The 13,484-nt window shown below is 37.6% G+C and overlaps 1 protein-coding gene across 1 annotated transcript in view; it reads left to right on the top strand.

Annotated features, from left to right (window-relative positions):
* Nucleotides 1–13,083, top strand: part of mapk8ip1 (mitogen-activated protein kinase 8 interacting protein 1) — a 41,224-nt gene extending 28,141 nt beyond the window's left edge. The window contains exons 4-12 of the mRNA XM_023952351.1: nt 2,653–2,734; nt 6,367–7,497; nt 8,661–8,736; nt 8,964–9,136; nt 10,047–10,153; nt 10,291–10,407; nt 11,615–11,685; nt 11,930–12,028; nt 12,168–13,083. Of these exons, the coding sequence (XP_023808119.1) occupies nt 2,653–2,734; nt 6,367–7,497; nt 8,661–8,736; nt 8,964–9,136; nt 10,047–10,153; nt 10,291–10,407; nt 11,615–11,685; nt 11,930–12,028; nt 12,168–12,240 (1,929 nt within the window). The 3' untranslated portion in view covers nt 12,241–13,083. The remainder of the gene's footprint in view (nt 1–2,652; nt 2,735–6,366; nt 7,498–8,660; nt 8,737–8,963; nt 9,137–10,046; nt 10,154–10,290; nt 10,408–11,614; nt 11,686–11,929; nt 12,029–12,167) is intronic.
* The last annotated feature ends 401 nt before the right edge of the window (nt 13,084–13,484 follow it).

Here is a 13,484-nt window from a genome sequence, read left to right as displayed (position 1 = left end):
ACACCCTGATACTATCAATCCAAAATCATACATAAAGTGCATGGATTAGAAGGTGGTGTGTCTTTTATTGAAAAAAGAAAGGATTTTAGGTTTAATTTATGTCAAAATAATATGTAAGTATGTAAATATGTTTACAATTGCTGTACCAATAATGACAAAATAAGCTGTGTCGGGTATAAATGATTTTATGTTCAGAAAAATAAAAAAAATACTTTTTTTTTCTCTTGAGTTTTGATTTTATTTATCATTACAGTGAAAATAATTTATCCAAAGCAGTGCTATCATTTTTTAAAGACTTAGTGGCTCCTACTGGGTTATGGTCAGTGAGAAATTGACCCAAATGGCTCTTTAGGTGTTGGACCTATTGGCAGAAGAAATAATCTACATTATTCTTGTACTACTTCTCTAATACACCTGCTTAGCCTGTCTTTCCCTTATATATAGTATTTTTATAGATTGCTCATATTACCTTTCTAAATGCTGTAAGTTGTTCAAGTGTAATAAGAAACAAAAAACATGTTCTAATTACACTGAGGTGAAGATTAAATCATAGTTTTTTTTGTCTTCATACAATTGAATCGGTTAGTTCAAAAGGGGCCGAAGTCCACAATTTTTCATAATAGAGATATTATATGTTCTATGGTCTTCAAGGGAAAAGCTATCTCATTATGTGAAAGTCCGTTGTAATGTATTGACTATGCTTGACATTTAAAATGCATTAATGCAAATTCCTGGACTTGGTCCTCCCTTGCATGGATTTTGTTTTATCACATAGATGGCAGCACTAGTTATCCAATATGGCAGCCCCCCTATTTAATTTAAGAAGGGCCCAAGTCCAGAGACTTTAGTTTGCTAGTCCTCTGAAATTATAAAAGTGAGGTGCTTCATATTATAGCATTTGTAAGCTATGAACTGGTGCTAAATCTGGGTAAAGTATTAATAATCTGGTGTAGCCTCCCTTTAAGCTTTGCAATTAAAATCATTTCCTGGAAAAACGTATCTCTTGGACTTGGGCCCCTTTTGCACTAACCGATTCAATTAGAAATCTGTCTTTCAGATACAAGTATTAAAACATTTGATAGTTTACAACATTTAAGTGTCACTCAGTGCAAAAAGCAAATAAGAATTAAACTCCAGAACGTCCCAGATACTGGAAAAAAAATGTTGAAAAAGAAAAAAGACAAAACAAAACAGGAAATTCACACATAAGAAAACACATATTTATCATGAAACAAAGTTACTATAATAATGTATAAATTTTTAGCTTAAATACCCTTTTACGAAAAAAAAAAATCTGCTGTAAAAAATGTTTAATTTTATGCAAACCACCACAAAAATATTGGCTATTTTATAACTGAGATTTTGGGGACAAATTTGACAGTCAGGTGCTTCCCCTGCACCTCAAGAAATATAAAAATATATCTGAATGCAGCACAGAGAAAATGCAACAACTGTCTTCTGATTTTTTTGTTTTTTTTGGTTTCCCATTATTGCCATGCCAAGATGGCAGTAGTTGGCCATGTGACCTCAATAACTCTTTAAGCATACTTTAGCACTCCACTTTGATCTTTTCCTCTCTTTTCCTCTTCTTTCTGCCAAACAGATGCATTGAAAAATGTAAACCATTGCTGTCATCAGTTGAATGTGTTTTTCATCATTGCAATAATCAAAAAATATTAATTTAATCTTTTAAACTTAATCTTTATGAAATGTGCCACGTGTCTTTGGTGTTTTTAAACTCAATATAATGCAAATGATAGCGGGGCACCATAGTGATGGGGGTTATGCCAGGGCTGAAACTAGGAGCGGGGCAAGGGGGGCTGCCTCCCCTCAGCTTTGCCCTCCCTCTTGTCCCCCAAATTTTTGAGTTGAAATAAATAATGACAAAGATTAAGAAATTATTAATACAAGCTTCTTGAAGCATTAAAAATAGCACCTCAGTCAAGAGAACTGCTGTTTATATATCAATGTTATTAACAGTGACAAAACTGTTTCAAATAGTTTTTTTTTTATCCTTTCATTTGTATAATGTTCTCCTTTGCCTCCCTTCCAAATTCTTTCATATAAACTGTCCTATTTATTTACATTGAATAATTGCAAAAAAAAAAATTGTTGCGACAGATAACTTTAAATCTTTTAAGTTGATAGTGTTAGTCTGCTGAACAAATTGCTGTAGAACGAGTTGCTTCAAACATGTTTGGCTGCTGTCTGCATCACTCCTTCTTGGATGCTAAACACAAGATTTAAAAATAAACTTTATTTGACAGGAAATATTTGACTTTGCTTATTGTGGTTTGAGTGAAGGCGCACTGCAGAAGAGTTTCATCAACATAAAATCCTCTAGATGAACACCAGGGTTATGTCGTCAGTATGACAAAAGGTTCTGCCTATGGGCCAAAAGGGGATCCGTAGAGCCTGTGACAGTTGCTGCTAGGCTGAATAAAAGATTTGGTCCCTTTAAATGCATACCACGGAGCATAGACAAAAACGATCCCGACTCATTCATCACAAAGAAAGGTTTGTGAGTGTGTGTGCTACTGTGTAGGTTGAGTGAGTTTACACAGTGCACTCACACAACTGCTCTTTCGCTCTGATTTTCTGCCCTTGTTCCCTCTACGAGTCCAATTCCAACTTACTGCCTTTTCTTTTTAGGACACTTTGAACAATAACTCCTTTGGGAAAAAGTACAGCTGGCAGGAGAAGGTCTCACGCTCGTCATCTCCTCCCAAAACAGGTAAGCTTCTTTACATTATTACAACACATGGTACTTTCCGAGGATCTTTCTGGATTTAGAAAACAGCAGGAATGCACAGAAAACTTGTTCTCCATCACTGTGCATACTGGTGGAAACTATCAAACACTGGTAATGACCATTAGTTTATCTGCTGGGGAGTTCCTGTTTGCTGATTAAACAGCGAGAAGATAGATCCGTGTTTATGATTACTTGATCGATCTGTTCCCATTTGTCAAAATTAACAGTTTTTGGATTGTTTAATAATAGCCTCTACCTTTTAAACTGTATATAATCTGGATATTTTTATAATCTATACTCACATTCCATCAACATTGCCTTAACAATTGATAAAGATAAATGTGTCCCAGATTGCAATAAGTTTGTCCAGTTGAAATGTTCTACTGAATTTCAGCTCACTAATTATTTACAACTCTTTTAAAAGCTCCTCATAAAGTACAGTGAACATTTAAATTTAAAATGAGAAGTTAATCTAAAGTGAAGTAATACAGGGCACCGTAACATTTGAACATTGCACTAAAGCAGAGATCCTTTCAGCAACTGTTTCAAATTTAAGACCACAAATATTTATGGTTAGTGTGTCCAAAAAAGCAGATTTAAATATATAAAAAACAAGCATTATTTATGTCTTAGTCACAACTGCCCTTATGTTTGATATGGGGTGTCTGCATGGGACAAATAAGCAAACCTGTACGGGACGTCCAGGTGGCCGGTGTAGGTACCATACCCGTTCGGGGTCCTGGGACTAATGCCGACGTCCCATTATGTGATTGGCTGTACATTGGTCCGACGACGTGTCAGATAGTGATTGGTCTGGACAAATTACGATACTACCATAGAAGAAAATTATGAAGTCCGTTGTAGACAAACATGCCTTTATTATTATTATGATTATTATTATAGTTTCTTTAATCCGTGGGCCCCGTGCTTTATTATTGACAGAATGGACCCGGAAAAACAACATTTAGCCGTGCTGACAACATTTTTAGCCAGGGCTGAACTAAAATGGAATAACAGGCGGATTGTGGCAAAATCTCTTTGTAAAAATTACAAAGAATATTGTCAGACACATTTTATGAGGAAAAATAACTTTAGGTTACAAAAGGGAACGTGAAATAAAAATTTGTAGAGCCCGAGCAGATCTCAACGCTACGTAGTTTGTCCAAGTGGGGTTATCGTAGTGTGACGTTACCTTCAGTCGAAGGGACCCCGAACGGAAGTTCCAGGCTGAACGGTTATCGTACCTACAACGGCACGAAAAATCGTGGTTGTAGACTAGTAGCTAAATTCACAGAGCAAAAATGTTCATGGCCATTTTTCTTCTGTGGGCATGATGCAAACTGCAGGTCGTAGTGAACACTTATATAACGCGTAAGAAAAAGCAAGGGTGAACAGTAGGCGAAATGCAGGCAGATTTTTAAAACATTTTTCAACCCCCATAATCCTGCGGATTGCGAAAGGGGCCAGTTAGTGCTGTTCACATGATACGTGCGTGCTACTTGCTGCTTTCTTGCCTGCAGGCTGACTGTTAGAAATGAGGAAATTAGACGATCAAAGCGTCGTTTGAGTGGGCATCCTATGGCTGTCCTACAGGCACTTATGCATCACATGCACACCACGTGCATGCGACAAAGGCTTCAGTAATGCATCAAGGATAGTATGTGACCATAAATCTGAAAGGACCTTATATCTTTTGTGAGTTATTGTTTCATGTAATTTATTTTAAATGTATGTATAGATATGTTTTTCAGTTAAGGTGTAGTTCCACCTTCTAGTGGTCTTTTAAATATGATTATGCAGATTATGTCGTTTTGAAGGACACTGTTTCTGCAGAGTGGCAACAGTTCATCAGAAATTTGCCCCTGAAGTTTGTGCGGGACTGTAGGCGTGTAATAAGCCCACCCCCACTACAGAAGAGAGCAGGAAGGGGGAGCTTGTGGCCCCATTGTTCCTTCTACATGACTTTTTCCAATGGCCCTTTTTTTCATCTGCTCCTGATACACAACTTGAATAAAAACTTTGAATAAAGGACGTTTCGGAATATTTTCTTCATATATGTCCTTCCGTCATGAACAAAAAATGCCACTAGAACATGTTGAAAACACCAAAAACACGATTTTCACTGGTGAAGGTTACACACAACCTTCAGTCTTACTGTGTTTGGGGCTTTCAGATTTCAGTGAGACCGGTAGGCTATCGATATGCACTTTTGTTTGTGCTACAATTTCCTACCAAGCACATTTGAACTCTAAAACAATCCAGGCACCACCAATAGCAAACTCAGTCCAGTTTGATTTTCATTTACAATGTGCTTCGAGTAAAAGTTGACTTGCATATATGGTGTTCCATCGCTGCCATTAATTGAAAAGATAACTGAGAGGGTGTATTCAGAAACTGAGTGAGTGAACCTTACAACTGCGCAAGTGCAATTCTAACCGAGCGACCCCGTATTTTGTAACTGCACGGTAGCAATCCTACCTGAGCCGCGCTCGCTGCAATCCTGCACGCCCGCTCGGTTTGCTAGCATTGTTCAGGGGGTGTTTTTGTCACTTGAGGGCAGGAACCTTTTTGGTTGATCTCATTGGCCGACATTTGCATGTCAAATCAGAGAGGCAGCGGGGCGGGACTTTCATTTTTCAGAGGCTATAATAGAAAAAAACGGTGGATGTAACATGGATTAAAATGTTAACAAACTGTGTTTTTGCCCCTAAGTGACAAAAACACTCGCTGAACAATTCTCACAAACCGAGCGAGCGCGCAGGAGCGCCGCTCAGCTTGGATTGCAACCATGCAGTTATAAAATGCGGGGTCGCTCGGTTAGCATTGCGTTGTGCAGTTGTAAGGTTCGCTCACTCAGTTCCTTTAGTTATCTTTGCGCTAGTTAAATTAATAGCAGCCATAAAACGCCATATGCATGAGACTGCTGGTATCAGCTAATGCCGTTCTTTTAAAGAGTTAAGCCTAAAATAAGAACTGTGCAACATGGGCAGAACCTTTTACTTGTTTGAGTTCACATGAATGTGCACATTCAGGAGGAAATTTGTCCCAGTTACAACTTTCCATGAAAAATTAAATTAATCTTCATTCAAGCCTTCAGACTAAACGTGTTTATTTGGTCTTTTTTTACAGCGATCAACGCGATAAAAAAATGACTATTTCATAAACGTCATTAAAATGTACTGTGTTTGTAATTATACAAATCATTACCTGTTATTTAATGCCTCGAGCTCAGCGCTGCATCATTCATACTAACAGGATATAATGCCCTAACTTCCTGGATATGGATTATGACATAACATATGATATAACCCAGAAGTCACCTTATCTTAACTCCACTCTGATTTTGATGAGCAATGGAGATTTAACAATATAATCCTAACATTATCTAACCATTTCTGCTCCTCTCTCCTGCTTTGTGCTGTGCTTCATGCATTTGTGCGTCTGTGCATTTGCTGTCATGTTGTTCCTCATCTCTGCGCATTCCGCTGTTGGTCACATTTGCATTATGTACATTAATGCTGTCTGCATGTCTGGTCTTTGTCTGTGCGTTTGTGTCTGCTTGTGCATTTGTGTGGCTGTTTGTACGCTTGTCTTTGTGTTCCCTCTTCCTCCAGGTGACCTCACCCCACCACGAGAGCACAGCTGCCTGAGCGACGACGACAAGGTTCAGGGTGGGGGAGCACAAACCAAAGACCGCGGGACTTCCACAGACGCACCCTGCAGACACAGCAGCACAGCAGCGCACAGCACATGTGGCGGTGCTGCCACTCGTTCTAAGCTGCAGGAGAAGCCGCCTGCACCTCCACCACCCCGGAACTACACACCAGCTCCTCTATACCCTTCCAGTAAGGGGGATGGCAGTGGACACCAAAGGGAGAGGATCCAATACCAGACAGACGTTTGTTTAGAGCCCACAGAGGAGATTTACCTCACTCCTGTGCAGCGTTCTACTGAACTCCTGGAACCCCCCAATGTCCCGGACAGGCCCTTCCTCTCTCAGCAGACAGAGCAAGGACGAATGTCTATAAGTTCAGATACAGAGGGACCACCTCCTTATCAACCCCTTCCAGACCGGACCAACCCCTCCATTTTTGAGGAGGACGAGTTCTTTCTTCCTCCACCTTCGTATGCCTCCTGTGTAGAGTCTCTCATCACACCCCCAAACATGGCGGCGACAGATCACTCCTCTCTTACACTGGACCTGAGCTCAAAGGGGACTGCAGCCGGTGTCATGTTGAGAGCTGGTTCCTCTGTGGAGTACGTGGATGCCACAGATGAAAGCTACTGCGGGGAGGATGAGGATGTGGACAGTATAGTACTGGACAGACACATGAGGGACCGCAAGTGGGGAGGGAAAGGAGAGGGGGGCAGTAGCAAATCGGTCCCATTCAGGACTTCCATGAACACAGAAGCCAATGGCCTGTCATATGACACGGTCAAGTACACTCTCGTGGTTGATGAGCATGCTCAGCTGGAGCTTGTCAGCCTGCGACAATTCTACCAAGGCTACAGCGATGACAGCGACTCTGCCACGGTCTACGACAACTGCGTGTCTTCCCCTTATGAGTCTGCGATTGGCGAAGAGTACGAGGAAGTTGACAGGGAAGAAGAGCATGATGTTCAGACTGGAGTGGTGCGGAGAGAAGCCCCAGCTTGTCTCTCCGAAGACTCCACGCCCGAGGCAGATCTGCACTTTTCCAAGAAGTTCCTGAATGTCTTCATGAATGGTCGCTCTAGCCCCTCCAGTAAGTCCATACAAAAATAAGGAAATCATTGAGATAAGAAACTGAAGGTGTGTGATTTAGATCCAAAATTCTTAAATCGTAAAGTAAAAAGTCCAATGCCCAGGACTTGGTTTTGTAATTTGCTAGAGATTTTGTAGAAAATCCTTGAACACATCAAGCATATTTAACAACATTTAGTGTTGCAAAATCTTGTGAAAATCTAGTAATCTCGTATCCCAGGATGAAAGGTCTTTAGCAGATGAAGCCGAACAACGGATATCATTCAGGAGTTAGCATTTGCTGCTTCAGTCCAGATTACATTTGCATGGCTGCTTCAACTCTGGACATTGTAGGAATTTTTTTGGATTAACAAAGAACTAAATGTCGGTGAGTCAATGGGACGACAGTAAAATTCAGAATATTTTTTAGAATACGCAAATCCTAATCAATTTGAGGTTATGGTGACCTCCCAGAAGTGGGGATAAAAAGCTGCAAACTTCCTACTTTGTTGATGTGGTTGTCAGTATTCTGACAGCAGCACGTTCAGTCTGATGAGGCAGCAGATCAAGAACAAGCAAATCCGATCCTACAGGGATCTACTCAATCCAAGCAGACTCAGATAGTTGACCCAGGGCATTATGCACTTGTTAACAGTCCGGGTAATTTTTGACCTCATAGTCTCAATGCTCATGGACTTTGAAGCGATTATGTAAAAAACAAAAAAAAGGAAGATTTCAATTCAAGCAGTCCTGAGAAAACAAGAAAAAATGAATCAAGAGAAAATGTCTTATTTTCTGTTATACAAAAAAAAAAAACAATTTCTTTATAAAAGTTTGTTAGTAGCAAAATAGTCTTAGTTTAAGAAAACATGATTTGTGAATAAACTTTTTAAAGGATTGTTGGTAAAACATTTTTTTCTCACCTCATTCAGTTTTTTTTTTTTGCTTATTTAGTGAAACTTTGAATTTGAAGAATGTTTGACTTCTATGTAGGGTTTTGCACTGTGAAGAATTTCAAAAGATATGCAAAGATCTAGAACAGTGTGCGCTCTTGCAGGATCAGCCAAAATGATAAATAAGCAGGATTGTTTTAGGATGTTTGGGAACTGTATTCCTGGCTTTCATTTGCTCCTCCTTTGCTTTAATTTTTTTCTCTTATTTCCTTTTTCTTTCTTTGTTTTGTAGGTGCAGAGTCCTTTGGCTTGTATAGCTGTGTCCTAAACGGAGAAGAAAAGAATCAGACCCACAGAGCAGTGTACAGGTAACATCAAATGCAAAACTGTTACCAGAATGCTTCTAAAGATGGTATGATCATTATAAACAGACTCCTGGCTAAACTAGGTTTGAACCACTAAGTAAATGTTAACCTGTAGATAAAAGACGGTATTATATTATTTGAGTCTTGTGAAATTCAGTTTTAGAGGAGGATTTCTTTTCATTTGATATGTTTTAGGTTTCAAGTATGAGTTTCAATGTCCGTCCTTGCAGGTTTGTACCTCGGCATGATGACGAACTGGAGCTGGAGGTGGATGATCCGTTGCTGGTGGAGGTTCAGGGAGAGGATTATTGGTATGAGGGCTACAACATGCGAACTGGTGCCCATGGGATTTTTCCAGCTTACTATGCTATAGAAGTGACCAAGGACACAGAGAGCTATAAAGGTATAAATGTTACTTTTTTTGTAGGAATTAAAGTAACATCTGTGAAAAATAATGAAGCATGTTTGGATGAGTTCACATGTATTCCAGTTCCGATTGCAAAATTTCTTCAGTTGTTCTGATTATCAAAGTAAGATGTTTTTGTTGTTTTTTTTTTTTTAATTGTACAACAGAATAAAGCGAAAAGAAATAGAAAAAAAAAAAATGAAAAAGTTAATGGGACATATTTTTAAAAGCTTGCAAGACATTAAATTTGTACATTTTCTTTGCAAAAAAAACAAAACAATTAAAGCTTTTTTTAATTAAATATGTAACACCTTTTATGTTTAGATCAACTCGCAAAATTATGTTTTACAACCTTTTTTTCTAAACAAAAAAGTGTGATAATTGTTGTAGGGCTGCACAATGGCACAGTGGTTAGCGCTCTATCCTCAAAGTTAGAAGATGCTGGTTTGAATCCTGCCTTGAATCCTGCCTTTCTGTCTGGAGTTTGCATGTGCTCCTTGTGCATGCACAGGTTTTCTTCTGGCTTTTCTCTGGCACAGGCCAAAAAACATGCTTCATATGTTAATTGGTATCTCTAAATTAACCTCAAGTGTGAGCGTGTGGCCCTGCAGCAGACTGGGGACCTGTCCAGAGTGGAGCCCACTCCCGCCAAACATTAGCCAAGTTGGCTCCAGCAGTCTCATGACCCCAAAATGGATTCAGTGGGTTCAGAAGAGGGATGGATTAAAAACAAACAAACAGAAGTATCATTTTCAAAATCAACCAGCAAGCCTCTTTGTTTATCCCAAACTATGAGTGAAGCTGATGAATTGTTAAATACATTTGTCTTGAAGAATTTTTAATGCCTTTTTGATTTATAATAAACCCTTTTTATGTGTCATGTTATTGACTTATTATTTGTCTACAGTGATAAAGAGCGATGAATGGATAGAGAGATATCACCTGAAGTTCCTGGGATCAGTTCAAGTGCCCTATCACAAAGGAAACGATGTCCTGTGTGCAGCTATGCAGAAGGTAGATGGGCTGCGTTTGCATGTGTGTCCTTTCAAATTTGAAAAAACTGCTGCATGTCATGTAGAGCAATTCAACCTGCTGAGAGAAACAGATACACAGTTTTAACACTTTTTGAAATCGCCTTTCATATTTTTTAGATCGCCACCAACAGAAGGATGACAGTGAAATACAACCCCCCTTCCTCCTGCATCCTGGAGATCAGTGTCAAAGGCATCAAGCTTGCTGTTCAAGAAGATTACTATGCCTCTGACAGAGTAAGAGTCTGACTATTCCTTCTTTTCTCTAACTGGAATACAGTAGCTACATGATTTTAAGATCTAGATTGATGAAAAGTAATCAAAGGTTGAAGTCAGTTTGTGAAAAAACTGTAAACTGCAAAATCGCAAGACTAAAATGCGAGCGGCAGATTTCGAACCGGCGAGATTTTGCACCACAAAAAGAAGAAAAGGTTTTCAAATATGTATGTATCTCAATCGAGGCAAAAATCCTGGAATATCTTGAAAAGTTCAAGGACTTGAAGGACCAAAAGTTATTCCTGGACATTTTAGGAGTTGAATGGTTAAAATAGCTGAACAATTGTAGGAGTTAAGTGCCCAAAAATGGCGGAAGATACAACAATCGGTGTAATTGTTTTTGCATTCAACCAATAAAAGGATTATATAAAACTGTGTGTGTGTGTGAATATATAATATATGATGTGTGTGTGGGTGTGTGTGTGTGTGTGTATATGCGTTTATGTGTGTGTTGAACAGGTTGTAAAACAGTTTGCTAGTGGCTACAAACCAAAACTACAACTAATGTTATCTTTTACAAACGCTTTAACTTTTCAAGTGTTATTTAAAACACTGTATCATGAACTGAATTTTTATTTTGAATAAGACATTTTAAATAAATTGTATCTAAAAAGGATAATGGCTTTACTTTTATATATTTTGGGGTAGTGTAACATTGAGAACTACGGTGACCCTGAATTGCAAGCCACACCAACAAAATTCTCAATGCAAAAAAATATTAAAGATCCCAACGACAAATAAAAAAGCAAAACAAATAATGATAAGAAAAAAAACACATTACATATTTCGAAACAAATTTACAGAAACCAAAACACAATTCCAAAGAAATGATGAAAAATAAAAAGTGTAAATAATTTTTCGGAATTATATTTGGAAAATAATAAATACTTAATTTCCAGTAATCAAAATAAAATGTCAGAAAAATGAAACACAATCAGAAACGTGAAAAGGTTGGTACTATGGGACTTAGCTGATTGAATGACGATGTTTACGTTTTTTTAAATCTCATCTTCAATGTCCTCATATTGATAAAAGTGTTTTAATAAGTATCTTTGTACTTATCACTTCATTCCAAATTTACATTGATAATAACAACAGAAATATCAAACTCTTAAAATGTTAACTTTTGTCTCTGTTTTTTGTTCTGCTTCCTGGGTCTTGTTTACAGAGTAATGAGGGCAGCCACTTTTTCCAGTTAAAGAACGTCTCTTTTTGTGGTTATCATCCAAAAAACTGCAAGTGAGTAAAAAGCTGTTATATTTTCCAACTCTGCTCTTGTTTTGTGTGCAGGGACATATGCTTCCCACAAGGTGTCAGTAGAATCAAAGGGTGTTTCATGTCTGCAATTGAACCACTGACTTCTGGCTTTTAATTTAAAATGCAGTAAAAAAATCACATTACTGTTGACTAAATTCAACAATTTCCTTGTTCTAATGTCTATTCAATTTATTCTAATTCTACTATCTTTCTTTCTCTCTATTAGATATTTTGGTTTCATCACTAAGCACCCAGCAGACCAGAGATTTGCCTGCCATGTTTTTGTTTCTGAAAACTCCACCAAACCTCTGGCGGATTCAGTGGGGTGAGTACGGTTTTTGACACCTATATGTTCACATTTAAAGCTCTTAATAAATTCTTAATTTTTTCTTAAAAAGTAAATTGTGTGATTTCAAGTTAAATCATTTGATTTGATTTGGTTTTTTTTGTTTTGTTTTTTCCAGGAAAGCCTTTCAGTTGTACTACAAGGAATATGTGGAATTCTCTTGTCCCACGGAGGACATTTACCTGGAATAACTGCGAGGGTGTTCAATGCTGTATCATAGCAAAACAACAAAAGAAAACAACTTACTGATGACGATGATGTGTATTCAACTTTTTTTTTACGACCGATCCCCTGCAGCAGAACCGCTGATCACTGAAGCAAGCGCAGGCCAGGAACTTCTGATTCTCCAGTTAATTTCCTGAATTTAATATGTTGATTTTGGAAAAAGAGGAGCTCATGCTCTTTGCTTGATCTACAACTTGTAAGGCGAGAGTAACATAGAAGTTTCATGGCAGATTACTCCACAAATATTTGGGCTCTTTCATGAAAAAATGCTATTATAGTCAGATATAGTGGTGAAAAATGACTGCAACGCTGAAAGATACTTAACTTTTACTAATTTCTGTTTCTAGAGATGGTCTTTATTAAACCAAACTTCTTAATTATTTAAATATATTTATAGATGTATTTTTATATCTTACTTTATTTTGTTTTTATCATGACTATAGCCCACATCCCTGAAATAAAAACTGGTTGCATTTATTAATTTTGATTTATATTGGTTAACAAGTATTTTCTGTAGCCTCTAAACTGATCTACATTTTTTTTTGTTATGGTCCCTTTTAATATAAAAATAACAAAACTTTAGGAAGTCATCTGAAGAAAGCCATTTTATTCTCATAATGAGAAAACAATGATGCCTGCATGAGGAAATATGCTGCAGGGAGGGCTATGCCTTGTGTAAATAGTTCAGCATTTAAAGTTTATTACAATGTAATGACTCAATATTTGTTGTGTACAAATCCTTTTTGTTTTTGATTGTTTTTTCTTTTACCTTTCAGTAGTCATGAGTAAATGGTTTTGATGCAGACTGAGTCTTTTGTTATCACTGGATTCATTTACAAATGAACACAAAAACCTTTTTTATGATCAAATAGCTCACAACTTCTCTATGTTAGCTTCTGTTCATGTAAAGAAATTTTTTAAGAGAAGTAAAAATTGGGATTTCAGAGTTTTAAAAAAAGTTTAGAAAAAAAGGGTTTATCAGTTCGCATAAATTGCAGTGTCTGACTTTATTTCACGTGTTACTAACAAGGCTTGGAGTTAGCGCAATCACAGTAACGTTTCTTTTAGCTGTATTATTTGGTTTCTTTACAAGGTTGGGAGTTGCAGGTTTTGTAAAAACACAAACACAGCTAAAGCTTTTAAAGTGGCTAATGTGTAGCGTATTAAAAACAAGATCTAAAATTTTTGTAAAATGTTAAAAGCACCAAAG

The sequence above is a fragment of the Oryzias latipes genome, chromosome 3, assembly GCF_002234675.1.
Source record: "Oryzias latipes chromosome 3, ASM223467v1".
NCBI lineage: Eukaryota > Metazoa > Chordata > Actinopteri > Beloniformes > Adrianichthyidae > Oryzias > Oryzias latipes.
This window is presented reverse-complemented; position numbering and strand designations above follow the sequence as displayed.